Source organism: Emydura macquarii, unplaced genomic scaffold (genome assembly GCF_026122565.2).
Source record: "Emydura macquarii macquarii isolate MOO-44397 ecotype Brisbane River unplaced genomic scaffold, CSIRO-AGI_Emac_v2 contig_2205, whole genome shotgun sequence".
Classification (NCBI taxonomy): Eukaryota; Metazoa; Chordata; order Testudines; family Chelidae; genus Emydura; species Emydura macquarii.
In genome coordinates, this window is record NW_027132342.1 from 3,302,818 (window position 1) to 3,323,446 (window position 20,629).

Genomic DNA, 20,629 nt, shown 5'->3' on the forward strand with positions numbered 1-20,629 from the left:
TAATATTGGAATGGGAGGGATTTCCACTTTGTGAATCAATCCAAAAGATTTTGTATGCCCCAGACAGCAGCATGTACCTGCTAATGGCAGATTACATGCCAGGGCCTTGGTGGCCCCCCTCTCCACCCCATGGAATTCAAAATGGAGACCAGGAAACACAAACAGTAAAACAAGCATATAAAACTGAATTTTTACTGGGAAGGCACATATTTTGGTAGTTCATTCTAGTTTGTTAAAATAAGAACCTTTTATTACCTTCCCTGTGCATACACTGCTTGGTACCAACCAAACGGTGTAAGGAGTTGCCTGAAAAGACTGAACTATACAGGGGAGGGAGAGAGGTTAAAATGTAGCCATTTTCAAATGTAGTCCATGCATTACATGGATGAGGAAATCAGTCCCAAATATGACTGGGGGTTTGAATTCAGTCCAGATATTGGCCATAAGGAGAAAGGGGATGGTAATGGAGTTCTGTGTGTTTGCATTGCAGTCCTAACCGGCTGTATTGCAAGCTGAGAGGAGGCACTAGGCCATGTGGAAGCTAAAGTAGTGTCATGTTGATTTCTCATGAATTCTGACCCAATCCTGGACACTGATACCTGCAAACTCTTCCTGCAGCAGGAACTTCAGATAGGTAATCATGTTTCAGAAGGGTGTATTTTTTCAGGGCCACTTGGATAGCTCCACTCCACTTGTAGATGTGCTGTTCTATCACCAAATGTTTGAATACTTCAGTGGAATACACACATGGTTTCCCATTGGAAGCTTGAAATAATGCCTCTCTTTGCCAGTTGGACACCACAAAAACTGTATGTCCTCCAAAATGAGCAATGCCTGAAATGATAGAGAAGATTTATGTAGGATGGCACAGCCACCAACCTCTGCCCAAACTCCATTTTTTAAATTTTTTTTTTTTAAAAGTTGTGATTTTTAACATACCATTCTTTTAGTACTTCTTTCACTGTGATTAACCTAGTTGTGTCTAGGGAGTTTCTGTGGTCTGAATTAGCCCTCTGCCAGTATATTGAAGTTCAGTGTCAAAAAGTAACATTTCTGTTCTTGACATTCCAAAATGATTTTTCTGTTTTTCTGTAGAGCTATTTGACACAATAATCCTATGTCTTGTCCCATTCCAAGCTCCTCAACCTGTACAGGCTGCAATACCTCTACAGCTCACCTACACTACAAAAGCCTGTCTCATCGTACCTTCATGGACCGTTCCAAGAGGAAGTGTTCCCATGATGAACTTATACTTGAAGTTTTGAACTGGGCCAAAAACTAGGTCAAATATCAAAAGAACATGCACCCACAGGAAAGACATGCCAAGAGGCAAGCAGAAAGGCTCAGGCTGGCTTCAAGGTTTGATGACAGTGTAGTGGCCTGAGAGCAGGTGTTTGCTTTGCAATTCCTGGAACAGAAATGGCAATTAAGGGAGGAAGATGGAGCACAACAGAGAGAACTGTTTGAGCAGCTGCTGTCTCTAATGGCCACAAGACTGCAGGGTCCTGCTGCACCTGCACCACAGGCTGTGTCCTCTCTCAGGTATTCTGGCCTGCATTCCAAGAACAGCTTGTATAGCTCCATGGGTAGGTGGCCCATTCAATTTGGCCATGTGAGCATCTGGACTGGGCAAATGTGCCTCGTACAGTCATCAGTGCTGAAGCCCTCCCTCGTGGCTGCCTCCACCCCACCCCACCCAGGCACCAAGTGTGCAGCAAACGTGGAAAGAAGGGAAAAGAGAATGGTGGCCAGAGGACACACAATAGTAGGGTGGGTGCCTGGTACCTACATTAATTGTTTGCACTTGTTTATGCACTTTGTACTTGGTTACTTCTTAAGTTTTTGGTATTGCTGGTGTTTTGGTGTGCTAACAGCAGCTGATCTGACAGGCAAAGGTTTAATTGTTCTCTTCCAATACATGAATAAAATAAAGGTTTTTATTTTATAAAGAAATGTTACTGCCATCACTGCAACACATCATAAAATGTGTATTTCAAACAATAAAGGTAAACACATGATCAGGGACAATTGGGAGGGTGTATACAAAACCCATGTCTCTATACAGCTATATACATCAATCTATACATCAATTATTTACATCAATTGTAACCTTTAAGTTGAAATGTTCCCAATAAATATTAAGTTGTTAAATATAAGGATGCAAAAAACCCAGGTTAGTTTTCAGGTTGAGCCTCTAGGCCGGTTACAGAAAATTTATTTAGTAGAGGACCACTAGGCGACACTTTGAATGATACCCTGAAAAGAAAAATTAGTAGTTAAGCAAACAGGCATGCAATTACTACTCATACAAATGCTACTATTATACTCACACTCAAAGATGAAATGGTGTATCAATGGGTGATCAATTCACTGACAACAGAGTGAAGTACAGCCTTATGATCTAGGAACTAATGATACCCTTTGGATGTTAATTGGAACTCCCCCACAATTTAGCAACACTATTCCTTTTATACTTCATTATAATACTTATTGACATTAAGCTACCCTTTACCATAATTATACTTCTGCAACCTTCTTATTGGCTTTTTACATTACATATTATTTAAACTAACATCTGCATCAATGTTCTTCGCATACTACTGGTACAGATAGCATTTTAATAAAACATTCACACTCCTTAAAAACCTGCTCAAACCAGTTTATAACTAAAACATAATGGTAATATAAACATGGGTTATGTCCTTGCTAACTCTTACTTTCCTATAACACTTTCTCTCCAACTTATTTTTAACTTTTCTCACTCTAGCAATTTCAATTTCCCATACTCCTCTAAACTAACTTAGACCCAGAACCTAACTTCTACTTATTTTTTACCTAAACCATCCTAAAGACTACATAATCCATAGTGTTCCCCCAAACACACACACACCCATTTCAGATGCAATCATGTTATTAAAAAGTACAATGCATGGCAATCACCCCAATCTCCAAAAAAGCACATTCATAAAGGTACTATTCTCCCTCCTCCATTGGCCCATTATGACACACTGTACCCTATGTACACACTTAAGGTATAATTGTGTATTATTAAGGTTAACACTTATAGTGTAATTATGTATTGTTTAATGCAAAGTATGTCATGTAAAATGTTTTTGGAATGTTCATGGCATACTGAACATTGTTGTTTTATAGTAATATATATGTTGCAATGTCATGTGGCTTCACTGTGTAATATTCCCAAATATGTGTCTCATGGCTTGAGACAGATCTAGGTAAAACTCTACAGAGCGGAAGAGCAATTCGCACTTCATTAGACCTCGTATAGAACAACCCAGCTCAGCATTCCAAGAACAAAGGACTGCCCCAGATGTCAACAAACAAATCCACAAATGACCACAGTGACTCAGGGCACGGAGGGAACCATGCATGGGCACTGTTTGTCACCTGACCCTGAAATTGGGGGGAGGGGGGGGATTGAGACGACAAGGCCCCAGAGGGAAGGAGGAACATTTTAAAAAGGGAAGACATTTTGCAATCTCTTTCTCTCTTCCACCTCTATCTGCAAACACCACCAACCAACTCAAGTACTGATCACAGCGGGAGGGCCTGGCTGAAGGCAGACCAGCCAGTCTGTCATGAGAATCATCTAAGTTCATAAGGTTGCTGAAAGTGTTAAGCTTAGTTTAGAATGCAATTTACCTTTTATTTTTGCTTGATCAAATCTGACTTGCTTGCCTCTGATTTATAATCACTTCAAATCTTTCTGTACTTAATAAATTTGTTTGTTTGTTTTATCTAAACCAGTGCATTTGGTTTAAGGTGTACTGGAGACTCCATATGAAGTGATAAGGCTGGTGCATATCAATTTCTTTGATAATCTGACCAATATATGAGCGTGCAGTGAGTAACACTGAACATTGTAAAATGGCAGTTCCTAGGGTTGCATCTGGGACTAGGGTTGTTGGCTGGAGTCATACCATTGCATAATCCCATGTGTGGCTGGCAGGAGGCACTCACTCACTGAGTCTGGAGCAATTTACATGCCATAGGCTGTGTGAGAGCTGCCCAAGAGTGGGGGTTCTCACAGTGAAGCAGGATAAGATGGGCTCCAAAAGTGAGGGATTGGGGTGACAGCAATTCAGCAGTCCAGATTGCAGAAGTCAAACCCATGCAAGTCCATAATGTGGTAGCTCAAAGCATCCCTGATTTCTGTTGCCTGGATATATGCAGCTCCCACCGTGGTAGGTGCACTTTCTGTTGAGTGTACTATTCAGCCACTCCTTGCTGTCATAGGTCCATTCAGGGAGAAATGGCTCCCCTTTGTCTTCACAAAGAGTGAAAAGAGCACAGCAATCCATAGTAATGTGGACATCATTGAATGACACTGGAATCCTAATGGGTCTGTAAACATTGCCAGCGGGATTTCAATCGACCAAATGCACATTCAACCACCTTTCTACACCTACTGAGAGTATAATTATACCTTATTTTGCCAGGGCTGCTGAGATCAGGATCTGGTTTCATAAGCCAAGATAAAATGGGTACGTGGTGTCCCTGAGAATGACAGTGGGCACTGTGACCCATCCATGTATAGGGTAGCCCACCTGAAAATGCCAAAGTCAGGGCAGGCTGCAAAAGGAGAGCAGATTCTGGTGGATAATACTGATGTTAGATTCTCCAACCAGTGACAAACAGTGCTCCTGATTTCCCACACTGGTTATCAAGAAGGTATAACAATACGCAGCTCCCTTTATTGCACTTCAGTCTCTAGCTCCCAATCAGTAACTAGGTCTAGTAAAGAGATAAGTTATTTAAACTTCTATTCCCTTTACTAAAATGTTCTCCTGATCCCCAAAGAGTCAGCCACGTTACCAGATCAATATAAGTTTGGATCTTACCTAAAATACAACACTACCAGACAATCCTTTAGTAACTAAAACCAAAGGCTTACTATAAAAGGAAAGAAACAAACAAGAAGAGAGTTGTTAAATGGTCGAAGCAATCAGATATATACAAATGACTTCAAAGTCCATATATATCAGATTCTCAGCAGAATTGTGGAGTTGGCAGCTTTATACTGTTCCTCTGGTGTACATCTAGTACCAGGAGAGGTCTCAGTCCTTTGTTTCATAGCTTCAGCTGTAGAATAGTTGAGCCAGAGGTAGGAAACAGGAATGAAGACAAGATGGAGATGGTGTAGCTGCATTTTATTATTTCTGTCATGAGGCTTGTACTTCTGTTGTTTCAAACACAGCACATAAGCATATTTTTACATGTCCTCATGACTTACAAGGTGTAAAACTGCCTTCTCTCCCTGGGTTCATTGTACAGGTGATGACCCTCAATGTGTCATCAGTGCTGACACTAATTTGCTTGGGAGCTCTAATCTGGTAGCACAAGTTTTTGGATACAGATATATCACATATATCCATAATTTACAATACAAAGACAATACATACACATAAACAATATTATTATACTTAGAAAATTATAACCTTTCCAGTGGTACCTGACATGGTATATCTTGTAAGAATCATTGCAATTTTGTCATATTGGTATTAAATAATATTATAAATGGTCATTCTGACAGTATCACAGGGACATCAACTCAATTTATGATGGTCATATGGTGGGAATAGTGTCCCAGCCTGTCCATGAATGTAGACCCATGATCATCGGAAAACCCTGGCACCAGGAACTTCTCCAGTGCAACCAACACTAACATTTATAAATTGGCCTCTCTGGTCCACAAGGGCCTTCATAACTATGGAGTAATACACTTGGCAGTTTATGTACTCATGCTCCTTGATGAGGGCAAATTATGGGCATAGGTCCCATCAGAGACCCCAGCACAATTTGGAAATCCCATGCTCTCAAAGCCAGCAGTTACTTCATACATTTCTTTATACCCACCATGTTGGGGTAAATCACTTGCCTCAGAAACCTCTGCCACCACTTTACCCACAGCCGACTTTCCAACACCAAACTGGTTGGCAACAGGCCAGTAACAGTCTGGGGTAGCCATCTTCCGCACAGTTAAAGCAACCTGCTTCTGGATCAGCATGGTCATCCTCATACTGGTGTCTTTACAGTGGACAGTTGTTGCAAATGGCTCACAAAACTCCAGAAAAGTAGCTTTCTTCATGTGAAAGTTCTAGCCCCACTGCTGGTCACCCTAGGGCTGCATAACAATGTCATCCCACTGTCTGTGCTTGTGGCCCTACATAGCACTGGTTATGTAGTAGGCATCAGCAGCAATATCTAGGGTCAGTAGCAGCATCAGCCACTTCAAGTGTCCCATGTCCTCCTCCTGCTCCATCATTAGTTCTGTCAGGTGCCTTCAGTAGATTAGAAAATACAGTCCATCAGCATCTCATGGAAGCTCCACTTATTTTCTGAAACAGGAGTAAAAGTGCAAGCAAGAGAAGATCCATCTTGCTGGCTCTGGTTGCTGGGAGCCCGCAGAACAAAATGACAGCTCAGCAGGATGTGTTGGGGGGATCGTTCAATCTTCCTGTAATGTGTGGGGTGGACAGACAAGTTTTCCCACATGGCACCATGAACAAAAGGCTAAAGCAACCGCATTTCAGGAGGGCACTAAAAAGTTTAGAATACAGTTGGTTCAACTCAGGTCTGTGTACTGCAGCATGGATGATTGAGCCCCCGGTTTGGGCCAGAATAAAAAATTCTTATCCTACGGTTGGCAATCATTGTAGATGGTCAAGTCCTGGGTTCTCAAACCCAGGGTCCACTGACTCGAGTCCCTCTAACCTGGGGCTGACATTGCAATGTAGACATACCCTGTGAGGTCAGGAAGCCACTGTCACTTGACTTGTGAGGCGTCAAAGTAGCAGTGAGGACCAGTAAAGCCATGGCCAATAGCTTAGTTGAGGCACAAAGAAGCTACCTATGAAAGAACAGCTTGTGGTTCCTTAAGCAAATCTTATTGATTTAAAAATGCTAATTTTTCAATGAACGACTTATCCTTACTTGCCTATTCTTTGTGTTTTCTCTCAGACCCGCACAGTGCAAATCAAAATGTTCCTTTTCTGCAGACTAGGCAAGGTTGGTAGAATGAACTGGGTTACAATAAAATACAGTATATCTAAAAATAGACTTTTTGCACCTCACTGGAGTGCATTACAGTAAAAGTGTCTCTTATTTTGTCTAGACTGAAATTTAAATGACTGAACTAACATTATATTGAATAGTCTGACTAGAAATCCAGACATGAAGATCATAGCTCTGACAAATGACTGGCTCAAGACATTTCAGGATTAACACTTAAATTGTTTTGGAGATTGGAACATTGTAACAGCTACCTAGTAATAATTTACCATATCAGATTTTCATTCTGCATTTCAACAAGCAGTGTAAGCTATTTTAGGCACTGAACAGTCTAAGAAAAGAAAGTATTGGAGGGTAACAGTTACTAGAATATGTATGTAAATGTTTCAATAGGTGAAAATTATTTATGTTTATCATCTGCTAATTTTTTTTTTGCCTGAAACAAGCACAATATGTGTTTGTAAATAGAAGTATGCCCAGCTTTACTGAGAATACTTTGTACTGTATATAAGGTAGTAACTTTCATTGAATGGTTTCAAAGCACTGATTACATCTCAGAGCATCCCTGTGAACTAAGGATATCCATTTTACATATGGGTAAATTGATGCAGTGAGAGATTAAATGACCTGTCCAGTGCTGCACAGTCAGTGAGGCTCTGAGTAATCATCTGAGCTGATGATAGATTTCAGGGATGAAATTCTGTGTTGTGCCTCTTAGAAGCCCAGCATAGCACTTATTGGCTTGATGTGAGGGGCGTCATGGTAGCTTTAAACAACCTTTGTGTCCTCACAATTCTGGGAAGCTCTGCAGCCTCTAGTATAATGTAAATAGTCTTGTCTATAATATAAATAGGTCCTGTCTAACTTATGGCAGCTGCTACAGCCCCAACTCTTCATAGTTCTACTTGCTGTGGTCTCCCCTTTGATCAGCCCTCAGCCATCCCCCAGCATGCCTCCTACACCCAGGTTTGCTAGGAGGTCCTCTGAGAGAAAACCTGTGGTTGTATTCCTCAGTTCCTGCTCCATCAAAGTCTTCTGAGAGCCCCATCTGGGTGTGAAATCCAAGCCGCACTGAAGTCAGTGGGAGTTTTGCAATTGACTTCAGTAGGGCCAGGATTTCACTCTAGGGCTTGTAAAGCCCCTTTGCATTATTACTGTTCTTCTACCAGACATAAGGTGCCAGAGTGGAGGTGAGACTCTCACCCCAGTATCCCTGATTCCCAATCCCCTGTTCCGCTAGAATTAATCTACCTTACCGTAATTTTGTGAAAAATACAAATTTTCAAACTTTTACATTTCTCAGTGCTTTAAATAAACAAGTATTGAAATTCAGCCAATCTGCATATAGCAAAACCTTCTTTTTTTCTACAATACAAAGATCCTAGCCATGCATCGTATCATTTTCTGTCATTTCTGTAAAACAAAAGCTTCATTGAAACAGTAACAGTCTCATAGGTCCTCAGAAGTGATATGACTTGTAGTGATCACACCATGCCAGTTGGGGGGCAGGCTGCCCAACTGCAGGATGAAAGACAATAATTTTATTTACCCAAGCAATGGCCAGAATTGACCAAACAGGATCTAAGATTTGTCAGAACATCACCCTAAGCAACTGATGCTCCCAAAGAAGTCTTTTATTTTTAATTCCCATTGAAATACTACAGTATTCATCAATAACAGGAAAAAATTAATAGTGTGTGAAATGTGCAGTGTTATGGACTCAGATTGCAGAACAATTATTTTAAAAGGGTGCTTCATAGACTTGAGGTGCATTCTGGTATAATGCAATTTTGCCAGAAGAGTAAGATAACAAGGAGTGGGGGAGCAGAATAAGGCATTTTCCCTTGTTAAAAAGCAAAAATAGATGCATGAAAAAAGGCAGCATTTTTGCAAAATCCCAGGTTTGGGGCACAGGAAAGTTTGAAGAAGAAATTGGAGAGGTTCGAGGAGTTGGCATTTCCCTGACTGTTGTTTTCAGTATGCAGACTGGCAGTGCAATTCCATTGGTATAGAATTGCTGCAGTGAGCTGATGAAGAGCTTTTCAATCCCCTGGCTTCCCAGTGCTGTCATGACAACAGGCACTTTCTCAATCCTGTTGAAGTCCTTTTCACATTCAGTGAATGCCACGCACAGAAAAGTAGGTTGTTCTCATCAATCTCTCTCTCTCTCTCTCTCTCTCTCTCTCTCTCTCTCTCTGAGATTTGATTGAATGAAATAGTGAACAGTACTGTGTGGCTCTGGAGCTAAGCAGAATCTATCAGATTCATTTAGTTTCAACATAGGTGATAGGTCTTTTGAGCACAGGAAAGGTGGTAAGTTACAAACTAGAAACAACATGATGTAAGGGCTCAGAAGATAAATGTATGATCCATAATCTCCTCTATTATGTTTTAATGGCATTTGATAGTGAAATTGTCTGCTGTTTGTGTTCTTACTAAAAACTCATTTGAATTACTTGAAATATGACCTATTTATAGCAGTAGATAAAGACAATAATTGTATAGAGAGAGGATATCATAATAAAAAGAGGCTTCAGTGTAGATCTGAACTTCTTTGAAGTTCAAGAGTGTTTGGATTTCACATTCTGCACCATGAATTTCAGATTTTAGGGTATGTCTATACTGCAGTTAAAAACCTGCGGCTGGCCCATACCAGCTGACTCAGGCTCACGGGGCTCAGACTAAGGAGCTGTTTAATTGCAATGTACGTGTTTGGGCTAAGGATGCAGCCTGAGCTCTGGGACCCTCCCACCTCGCAGGGGCCTACAGCCAGGGCTCCAGCCCAAGCCTAAATGTCTACACCTCAATTAAACAGACCCTTAACTTGAGCCCTGGGAACCTGAGTAACCTGGCACAGGCCAGCGAGGGGTTTTTAACTGTAGTGTAGACAAACCACTAATCACAACAACTGACATAAGTTGATCTGGAGTTCATGTTCAAACTCATTACTAAATATTACTTAAAATGTTTATACAATAGTGAATATTGCTTTATAGCCTAAATTGCCTCACAAACTAGAGATCAGATTTTCAACTGACCTTAATTTTTTCTGCATTATGAGGGCAAATTGTGCACTCAATTCTGCAACTTTATGCAGCTGAATAGTCCCACTGAGTTCAAATCTATTCACATTACGTTTGTGTACACAATTCTATCATTATTGAGAGATTATGGTATCTCAGTGAAACTCTCAGTTGGTATCTGTGACCATAATATCAGAAAATTCTACATACAGTTAAGTTAAAAAATTTGTTGTTACAAATAAATTCAGAAGGAATCATTGCACTCGCAAAATAGTGGGCCAGAAAAAGGAGGAGAAAGGAAGAATTGTCCAGGAATTAGGGCACTAGTTGAGGATGCTAGAGACTTGGATTCAAGTTCCTGTTCTGCCACAGACTTCCTGTGTGACCTTGGGCACGCATGTTAGTGTCTCTGTGGCTCAGTTCCCCATCTGTACAATGGGGATAACAGCACCTCCTTATCTGAAAGGTGGGTTCTGAGAATAATAAATAAAATACTGTGAGTTGCTCAGACACTACAAAATGGAGACCACCTTGTACCTTAGAAAGAAAGTGTGTCAAAGGAAAGGGAATTTTTCCAGTGAGAATTTAGAAGTGGGAGAAAGACAAGAAGCCTGTTCTAAATTATTAGAGCTGTAGAGGAAAAGAGTCTTACACCAGAATGGCCATAGTGTGGAGTGAGAGAAAAGTAATTTTAAAAAGAGAGAGAGAGAGTGAACGAAAAACACACACATTTGAACAGATTTTTGTACTGGCATCAGCATTTTGGTTTTACAAAATGTACAGAGTTTTGAAAAAAAAATAGGTCTTTTCTATCAAAAATGTTGCAATCCAGACTATGTGCACAGCAAGTTTTCTGAGGCATGTTTTAAAGCGATTCTACAGTTGTACAGAAAAACTATGGTACAGCTGTGCTCTTCCAGAGCTGTGTGTCATTTCATTAGTGTTCATTGTGTATTTTGACTGCACTTGAACATTTTAATGCTGGTTTTGCAGCATGCAAGGTCTTGAATAGATTCTTGTTTCTCTTTGAAAAGGAAATCCTTTAAATCCAGTAAAGGCAGAGGAAGTCTCCTTCATAGGCAGGTGAGTTTGAAGTATAATTTCTTAAACTATGGTGATTTACTGGGTAGTGTGCGTGTGCAAAATGGTCTTGTCTGCTGAATGGGCTAGTCATATTTTTATTGTATAACAACTTTCCTGGCAGGCCTACAAGGAGAACTAATAGAGGTGGTGTTAGCAGCTGCATAGTTAAGTATGGATTCAGTTGCTCACTTAAAGCAGGGATCTATGACTCTGTTTTGTATGAAGAATACAACAGTGGCATACCGAGGGGAGGCGGGAGGGAGCCATGCCCCGGGGCACTGTCTGGGCCCTCCTTGGAGGAGCTACCCCCTGTTGACATCCCCGGCAGCCGCACCAACCCCAGCTCAGGCCTGCTGGATGCTGAGTGCTCCCGCTGCAGGGAGAGCAAGCGTCCTCCCAGCCCCACCACCTCCATGCTGGGTGCAACAAGGAAGTTGCGGGGACCCTGGCTGCATAGGGGACAGGTAGCTCCTCCCCTCCCCTGGCCACCGGGTGGCCCAGGGGCATCTGCCCATCACTCCTGCTCCCTATCGCACCCATGGCCCCCATAGGGAGGGAGTAGGGGAGAGCGGGAAATGGACCTGAAGTCTCCCCCTGCGTGGGGTGCTGCTGCCGACGGAGTGTGTGTGTGCAAATAAGTATTGGACCTCAGGCGCCGGAGACCTATGGTATGCCACTGAAATACACTGTATCTTTCACAAATATACAACATGTATAGTTTACATTTTTCAAAGATTTTCAAGCAAATCTGTTAATTGGCAGGCCCCACCTCTTAGATGGGGAGAGTGCTTTCTTTCTTCATCAGATTCCCAACAAAGCAGGGAAGGATCCTCTACATATTTAGCAATGGTCCCCTCATTTGATCCATATGAATCTGAAACAGCCAAGAGCTTCATACACGCCTAGATTGTACAGGCATATAAAAGTAGTCATGTACCCTGGTCCTGGTACTCTTTTCCCTTGGCTTCAGGCCATGTTCCATATAACAGTCCATAATGACTTTACTCAAACCTCTGAGGTCCTCACAAACAAGGTACTATATTTCTGCACTATCTTCCAAAGTGAGAACCTCCTGCCCTGCACCTTCCCAGGGAGCTAGGATGTCTCAACTTTCAGTCCATGAATCTTGAGCCCCCTGAGGAATTATCTGCAAAGGAGCATCCCCAGACAGAGGATGAATGAAAGCCAGCTGCTGTATTAAATTTATCCACTGATGATGGATCCCATCTACACTGTCTCACCCAAACAACTACAAGAGTTTTCAGGATCTCCTCGGACATATAGCTGATTCTCTTGTGATACTGGTGGAGACAGAACAAGAAAGCTCACATAAGTTTTTGAACATTCTTCATGCTTCCATACCCAGTTGTCATCAACAAAGCCCAGCAACACATATCTGGCAAACAACTGCATCAGTAACTCCAACTTCTGAAAAGGCAGGTGTAGAGAGAGGGCATGGCCTCCTTGAAAGATGGACAGGAATGAACTGTCACTCAAATCCTAGAGGGCAGGCTTGGAAATGCCATGCCCACCAGGCTGGAAGCAGAGGGGCGGGATCAGGACAGGAACAGGAAATATAAAGGGCGGGCCCTCCAGTTCAGTTAGAGGAGAGCAACTGAAGGAGAATGATGTCTCTTTCCTGCTGGAGTGGTGCCTTGTGGAGGAGCTTCCGGCCGGAGCTCAGGGGACCTGCTGGAGCTACCTGCCCCCTGTGAGTTGAAGGAGCTGCCCAATGCTGAGAGTCTCCTGGGACTGTCCCTTGCGTTCTACCCTGAGGAAGTGGACAATGACCTAGCTCACAGGTACATGGGCATGGGGGGAGTAGAGGAAATAGCTCAGGGATAGCTGATCTCAGTCTGGCTGTACTCAAGCCTGAGCACTACTCAGCGAGTTTCAGCTGGAGCCCCGATGATCCAGTGGCAGGATGCCCTGCAACTGCTAGGGCCCTGAGTTGGGATGCAATGGAGTTGGGTGGCTGAGGGGATGCAAGCCCACCCACACCTTGGGGCGACTGCCCCTTGGCCTGCGCAGCCCCAATAGGTTTTAGCTGGCTCACTCTGCCCTGCCTGCCCTGATCAAGGGTCAGGGCAATAGACTGCTTGCTTGCCCTGCCTTGCCTGAGGACCAGGCCTATAAACTGCTTGTTTGCCCTGCTTAGGGCCACAGACAGGTTTGCGTGCCTCTCCGTGACCGAGGGCCAGGCCTATAGACTGCTTGCTTTGCCTGCATTTGCCACCATATATAGAGGAGGTGGTCTCCCTCTGAGACTACCAGGGAGGGACAGGCCAGCTCCTCTACAACAGGTAAGAGGTACTAGGTACCATCCACCAGGTCTGAATATCTACACTCCACCTCCATCTTACTCACTAGTGTTTATGATGGCTAATAAAACAAGCACACAGCAACAAGATGATTCCCAGAGATTTATTCAGGTGTAACAGTTACTCATCTGGCAGCCTGTGATTCTGGATTGCTAATTAACAGGTGTTACTGGTGCTATCTGACTTTTAAAATTACATTTTCAGACTTTACAGACAATGTCCTCCTGGAAAACAGACTGGAGTTAAATCTTTGATTGCTGATGGAGACCTAATAGACAGGATGTCCCTCCAGGAAGCTCTGGATGTCTCTGAATACAGCATCTCATTCAATGACAATTTCTATCATTATGAGGAGGGCACCCTGGTCTTGGCATCCCTGGGAGATGCAGTTGACTGTAGAAGATCTTCTCTTCTTTCCCTCTTTTTAATCCACTTCTTCCATCCAAGACCTTAGTGACAGACATGTCCCTTTTGAGATGGGGACCATCATCAAGCTCCAAATCTGCAGACCCATGAGGATACTCAACTACACATAAATGTAGTAGGGCCCAGAGTAGTTAGCAGGGCCTGTGCTGTATTTCTACAAATGATCCATGGACTGATTATTCAAGTTATGACTGACAACGTGACAGCCACATTTTATATAAACAGGCAAGGAGGATCCCTTTGATGTCAGGAAGTGGGTTAACTATGGAACTAATGTATTCGGCAGTAAATCTCTCTCAGCAATATATATCCTAGATCTGCCAAATGCTCTAGAAGTTGGGTGTTGGCTTTTTAAAAAAAAAAAAAAATCAAGGATGTGGTTATCCATCACATTTTCCAGATGTGGGGTCATCCTTCTGTAAAGCTATTTGCAACAGCCCAACAACAAGAAATGTATCCATTTCTGCTCCAAAGCAGATCTAAGCGCAGAATTCATCTGATAGATTCCTCACGCAGTGATCCCCAGGCATGATGCATGCTTACTCTCCACTCCCTCTGATTCCTAGGATGCTCAGAAAGATCAGGCAAGATGCTGCCATAATCATTATGATAGCAGTGCCTGGCTGAGGTGGTTTTGGTACCTACAGTTAATGCTCTTATCATTTCGTTCAGTGAAACCCTTTTTTTCTACCACACTTAATATCTCAAGACAAGCGGAACATCTTACAGCTGAATAAAGCCTCCCTCCACCTCACCGCGTGGCTACTTACTGAATGTCAGACACAGAGAGATCATGTTACTCAGATAATCAGACTATTTTGATCCAAAGTAGAAAAAGATTCCAGATTAATATAAGCTGTTAAATGTTCACACCACATCCTGAATCTTTTCCAATGTCAATTACAACCCAATAAACTCCCAGCTCCCTAATTCTTGAACTATTTGCACTCTCTAAAGAGTGTGGAACTCTCCATTAATGTGCACCTGGCTGCCATTTTGGCCTCATCTCCCCTTCAATACTGCAGTTTTTTATCCACCTCACTATTAAATTTCTTAAGAACCTTATACATCTGTTTTCTATGCATAAGCATTCCTCCTCCATCGGACTTTAAGGTTGTCCTGGTACGCTTACTAAGCTGCATCCCCCTCCACCTAGTTAAGCACCTAGCTAACTGCTTCTTGTGGCATTTATCTATGAAAACATCATTTTTAGTGGCAATTACATCAACCTGAAGATTTGGGGAAATGCAAACTCTCAGAGCTGGCCCTTCATGTACAATATTTCATATGAGTACAGCATCATTCAGATCCCACCAAGTTTCTGCCCAAGGTAGAAATGGGTTTCCATGTGAACCAAATGATTCATTTATTAGTGTTTTCCCCAAACCACTTAATATTGAGGAGGGAAGCTAGGCTGCACACTTCTATTTCACAGGGCCTCATCCTTTTAGTCGCAAAGAACCAAATCTTTCACCATTTCTGCAAGATAATTTATACCATGTGCTAATAGGAATGTCAAGCAGTACCTCCTCAGTATCACCCTCCAAGTAGGTGTTGGGATGCCTTAGGGTCTTTTACAAGTTAGCTAGTTAAACCCCCCTGGCTCAGATTAGGGCTCATTTCACTTGTCCCAAGGCTGCTTCTCCAGCTTCCTTCTGAAGCATCCCCCTTTCTGACAGCAGCCAAGATGCTACAGTATAGAACCTCTCAGTTACAAACACCAGAGTTACAAACTGACCCATCAACCACACATCTAATTTGGAACCAGAAGTACGCATGCTGTCCAGTACAATGGTGTTTTAAATGTAAACTACTAAAAAATAAAGTGTAAAAACAAAAAAAATTGGGTGAGGTAAGGAAACTGTGTTTCATTTAAATTAAGAGGTTTAAAAGCAGCATTTTTCTTCTGCATAGTAAAGCTTCAAAGCTATATTAAGTCAATGTTCGGTTGTAAATTGCTGAAAGAACAACCATACCGTTTTGTCCAGAGTTACGAACATTTCAGAGCCACAGAAAACCTCCCTTCCCGAGGTGTTCGTAATGCTGAGGTTCTCCGTGGCGGGGCGGGGGGTCCTCAGCCCCTACCGCTACTGAGCCTGAGTCCCTGGCGGCAGCATCCCTCTTTCTCGGCCCAGCTGTGCTGCCAGGCTTCCCAGGCCGCAGGAGGCACCACCCGCCCCCAGCAGCGGGCGGTGCGAAGATGAGCGGGACCTGGACATGCCAGAAACGTGACTTCGCCACCGGGGTCGGGAGTGGGGCACGTTTCATTTACCTGTCTCTGCGGCATGACCCCGCCTGTGGGCTGCAGACGCCGAAGGCACCGAGGACCCCCCCATTTTCTCTGCAGGGGCCTGACTAAAAGACCCAACAGCGGCCAGGCCCGACTTCCCGCCCTCCACCACTGACCAACCCGCTCAGCCTCGTCTTCACCTCAGAGCTGTTGAGGGCGCCTCGCTGCCTCCCGCTCCCTTCCCTCCCCGCCTCAGAGCTGCCACGCCCATTCCCCCCCCTCACCCGCTGCAGTTGGTTCTGCCCAATTCTCCCCCGCCCCCGTCGCATTTGGTTCTGTCCGCTCCCGAGCGCAGCCTCGTGTCTCGATCCTTTTCCCCTCTCGGCGCGACCCCTCCCTGCTTCGTTTTTTTTTTTTGTTTTTGTCCCCGGGCGGGTTCCGTAGCGCGTGCGGCGGCCCCTCCTCTCTGCGGCTGGCTCGCTCGCTCCCTCTCTCTGCTGCGCTCGCTCGATTGTGCGGATGAGAGGCGGCGGCGGCGCAGGGAGCGAGAGTGACACAGGAGGGAGGCGGCGGCGGCTCGGCGGCGCCATGGAGGCCGTTCTCAGCGACATGGCGGAGCCGGAGGGGCTGCTTCCCGGCGAGGCGGCGGCGGCTGAGGAGGAGGAGGAAGCCGGGGCCGGGGCGGCGGCGGCGGAGTCTGAGGCGCTGCTGCTGCTGAACGGCGAGGCCGAGAGCATGTCGGAGCCGAGCCCGGAGAGCGCCAGCCAGGCCGGGGACGGAGAGGACGAGGAGGAGGAAGAAGAGGAGGAAGAAGAGGGCGGCGAGGAGGAGGCGAGCAGCCTGGTGGGGAGCAGCAGCACCAGCAGCGGCTGCTGCAGCGACGAGACCCGCTCGCTCAGTCCCGGCGGCAGCAGCGAGGCCGACTCCAAGGAGGAGTCCAAGGGCCCCCGGGGCAGCCAGGAGGACGGGCTGGGGCGCGGGGGCGGCAGCAGCAGCAGCAGCGTGTCCAGCGGCGGAGACGAAGGCTACAGCACAGGCGGAGGGGGCGGCAGCAGTAGCTGTAGCGCCACTTCGGGGGGCCGGCGGGGCAGCCTGGAGATGTCCTCGGACGGGGAGCCCCTGAGCCGGATGGACTCGGAGGACAGGTCAGTGCAGGCCTGGGATGGGCGGGCGTCGGCCCTGCAGCTCTTCCTTCAGCCGGGGGAGGCCACCAGCGAGGCTGGGGCAAGTTCAGCCTTGTAATCCCTCACGAGAGGGGGGTCCTGAGACGCCATCTTCTGGGTCCCTGGTACACAACGGCCCCCTGGAAATTACCTTCCCTGGTCCCCCTCACTCCCCCCCCCAGCCCGCACACGGAGCAGTCCCAATACCAAACCACCGTCCCCTCTCCCGCACTCCTGCCCCCCTCTGAGTCGGCCATCTCCCAGGCAGCCAGGGGCAGCGGACAGCTAGTGCGGGAAGGGATGGGTGGGGATTGTCATTCCTAGGACAGAGAACAAGGGTGAGGACCTACCAGGTGGATTGTCGTTTCCAACGAAAAACCTCTTGTACTTACCCAGCAGAAGGAAGAGGCGTCTGGATACTTTTATTTGTATATTGAGCTTTTCCGTAGTTAGTGCTCTCTCCTGAATGATTCTGCTCTTGCCAGGTTTAATGATAGTGAGCAGAAAAATCGATGGTTTCTGTACTTTCAGAAATTTACTTTGTCCTAAGGTGGTCTTGTTTCTTCCTGAAGCGTTTTATTTTCTAAAAAACCTTTCGTCAGCTGAGAGTGGAGTTCTTGAAGTATAGAAATCATTAACTGACTATTTTGATAGCCACTCGATTTGGTTCCTTCTAGTTTGATGTAAAGAAGGTCAGTAATAATAAAGTTTAACGACTGTTTTCCGGGGATGCCCATGCCTCTTTTAAAAACGGTATTGAGTGCCTTTTTAGTTGTATTTTGTGTTAAAACGCAATCACCATGATCAAAGATGAAGTGCTAAAGGTATTGTTAGTGTATTCTACCTATGCTAGTATTGGTGTTTGTGTATTACAGAGAGAACATAAAAAAGCAACCTGTCTGTTACTATGAAGGGGGGAATTTTAGTTTACTTGGTCATTATACGTTGCTATCTGTAATGTGAAAAGGCCTTGTCATGCAGCAACTTTTTTTCTGACCATAAAATAGCAGTTTTCTTTGTTTAAACCAAACACAGATTAATAATCAATGCACTTGACAGACAAGGTAAGTGAGGTAGTTTATTGGACTGTTGGTGTAGTTGTCATCTTTAGGATGTTTTTTAAAGATAAATTGAATAGAATGTGTAACTGAATTCAATAAAAGATAAACATTTGATTCCTATATATGATGTATTTATCTTTTACACTACATTTTTAGTTAATTCCTTCTTACAAATAAGCAATGAACTTAGTGTACAGTACTGCATATAATTATAAAATACTGTTTTTGCTGTGATTTAAGCTGTTCAAAAACTTGATGTACCTAGTGACTCTTTTTTGTTTTTGTATGTTAGCATTTAACAACCAAACTCAATGATAGAACAAATTAATATGATTCCTTGTTCTATTTAATTATTTACTTTAGTTGCTTTACTAGTCCACAACTCTATTCTAGACTTGATTAATATTGATTTTTAAAATGGTTTCAGAAATTCTGTAGCTTTGATCATAAATGGTGCTTTTTGTCCTGGACAAATCTAATAGATCATTGCCCATTATGATTTTTATGTAAATATGTTTCTAGTTTTACTTGCATTAAATGGAGAAATGTAGTTTATTTCTTCACATAGAGGAACAAATGCCAAAACAGATTCTTAGTAGCTCTTGAAAAATTACTTAGTTAAGTTTGCAGATGTTGTTTTTAAAGTATAAAACAGGCTGTGTTTTTATCATTCTTAAAAGTATATGGTAGTTTGGAGAGAGAAAAACTTTGTTAGAGTCTGGTTGGACAAAAAGTTTAAAATAGTTCATTGAAATATTGCAGAAATGTAGCAGATGAGATTGGCATTGGTATATTTGAGTATTGACAACTCAGTGTTCAAAAACCATGACTCAGCCCCTCCCACTCCTTCAAATCATGGAATTGGCTTGAAAATCATGATGATGTGGAAAAAAACTATACATTTTTGGTGCTTTGTATATGACATCTGGGTCTTGTGCTTCAGGGTGCATTGGGGTTATGTTTTAATGCTTTTCTCGACTGGGTGCTAGAAATTTCTTTTAAAAGCTAGAAACTCCTTTTAAATGAAAGTTGAGATTCTCATGAAGTGAATCTGGGAGCTGGGGCTTAAAAAAAACACCTAATATTGCTAGACATTGTAATAAAATTGTGAGGATTGCCAACACTGATTTTTCCTCTTTTAATCTAATGTAAACCACTTCATGTGTTTGAGTGACTTGTCTGCGGCCTTACATATACTGGAACACAGATGAGATCTAGCTAGCAGGGGGAGATTCAACCCCTATAAGTAGTTGAGTTAGGGGAGCAATGAAAAGAAATGGTGGAGTTTCTCTTTTGTTATATAATGGCATTCATAATTTTCCTCTGACCTTCCTTTAGCTATTGTCATGTTCATGCTTGGCAAGAAAGTTGAAAACTTTTTTTTTTTGGGATCCGTGCCTTGTTACAGAAGTTGCTTCTATATTGTGGTATTAATAATGCCTACATGGGGACACACCTTAAAATCATTTGGAAAGTGCAGCTTCAGCAGAATGAGGCATTCTGCTTATTTAACTGGTTTATCACATAGAGAACGTTACGCCCATGCTCTGTGATCTTCACTGGCTACTTGTTGCTTTTTCAATGAATGCTAAGATTATGGATGGTCTTATGTAAGTTTTTCGCATTTAACTGAAATCTTTCTCCTTCTAAGAAGCAGTATGTACATAGTTTATCTATATAATAAGATTCCAAGATTATCACTTGTCTGTATGTCATACTGAAGCTTAGAATGTTTGAGGTGTCGTGAAGCGATGGAAACACCCACATGCCTGAGTGAGGGCTCTTTTTGTTCAGAATATCACATTGTCATCACTGAGATTCACGCTCTGTTACCATCTAGTTTCTAAGTTTTTAGCCATTTTGATTTTATGAATTACATCTGTGCGACATGTCAGGAGCCCAACCACCACCCTCATTCTACAACTAATTTGTAAGCAGCAATTTTATTGGTTGTAGGAGGGCAACTGTCCAGTGGATTACTTGGCCCAACTGCCACACCCATGTAACATAAAATACTCCAAACACATACCGCCCCTCATCTCATTTGTCACCTGGACAACTCCCCCAGTACAGTAACTCACAGTAACGCCAAACACAGCCTCTTACCGCAACAGGCACGCTTCATTTGCCACCTGCACAAATCAACACGAAGTCTCCTAGCACAAAACATACACACTAGCCTACCATGCGTCATGCTTACCATAAACTTGAGCAGCAAAACTTCAGGTCATCACAAATAAAGATTATTCAGCTATTTTTACCAGTGCTGGCATTTTGGGTGGATCTTGATGAA

The 20,629-nt window shown here is 43.6% G+C and overlaps 1 protein-coding gene across 3 annotated transcripts in view; it reads left to right on the forward strand.

Annotated features, from left to right (window-relative positions):
• Window positions 1-16,523: 16,523 nt before the first annotated feature.
• AEBP2 (AE binding protein 2) overlaps window positions 16,524-20,629 on the forward strand; it is a 90,941-nt gene continuing 86,835 nt past the window's right edge. For all 3 annotated transcript variants that reach the window (XM_067559177.1, XM_067559178.1, XM_067559179.1), the window contains exon 1: window positions 16,524-17,257. In XM_067559177.1, coding sequence (XP_067415278.1) covers window positions 16,632-17,257 — 626 coding nt within the window. In that variant the 5' untranslated portion in view covers window positions 16,524-16,631. The remainder of the gene's footprint in view (window positions 17,258-20,629) is intronic.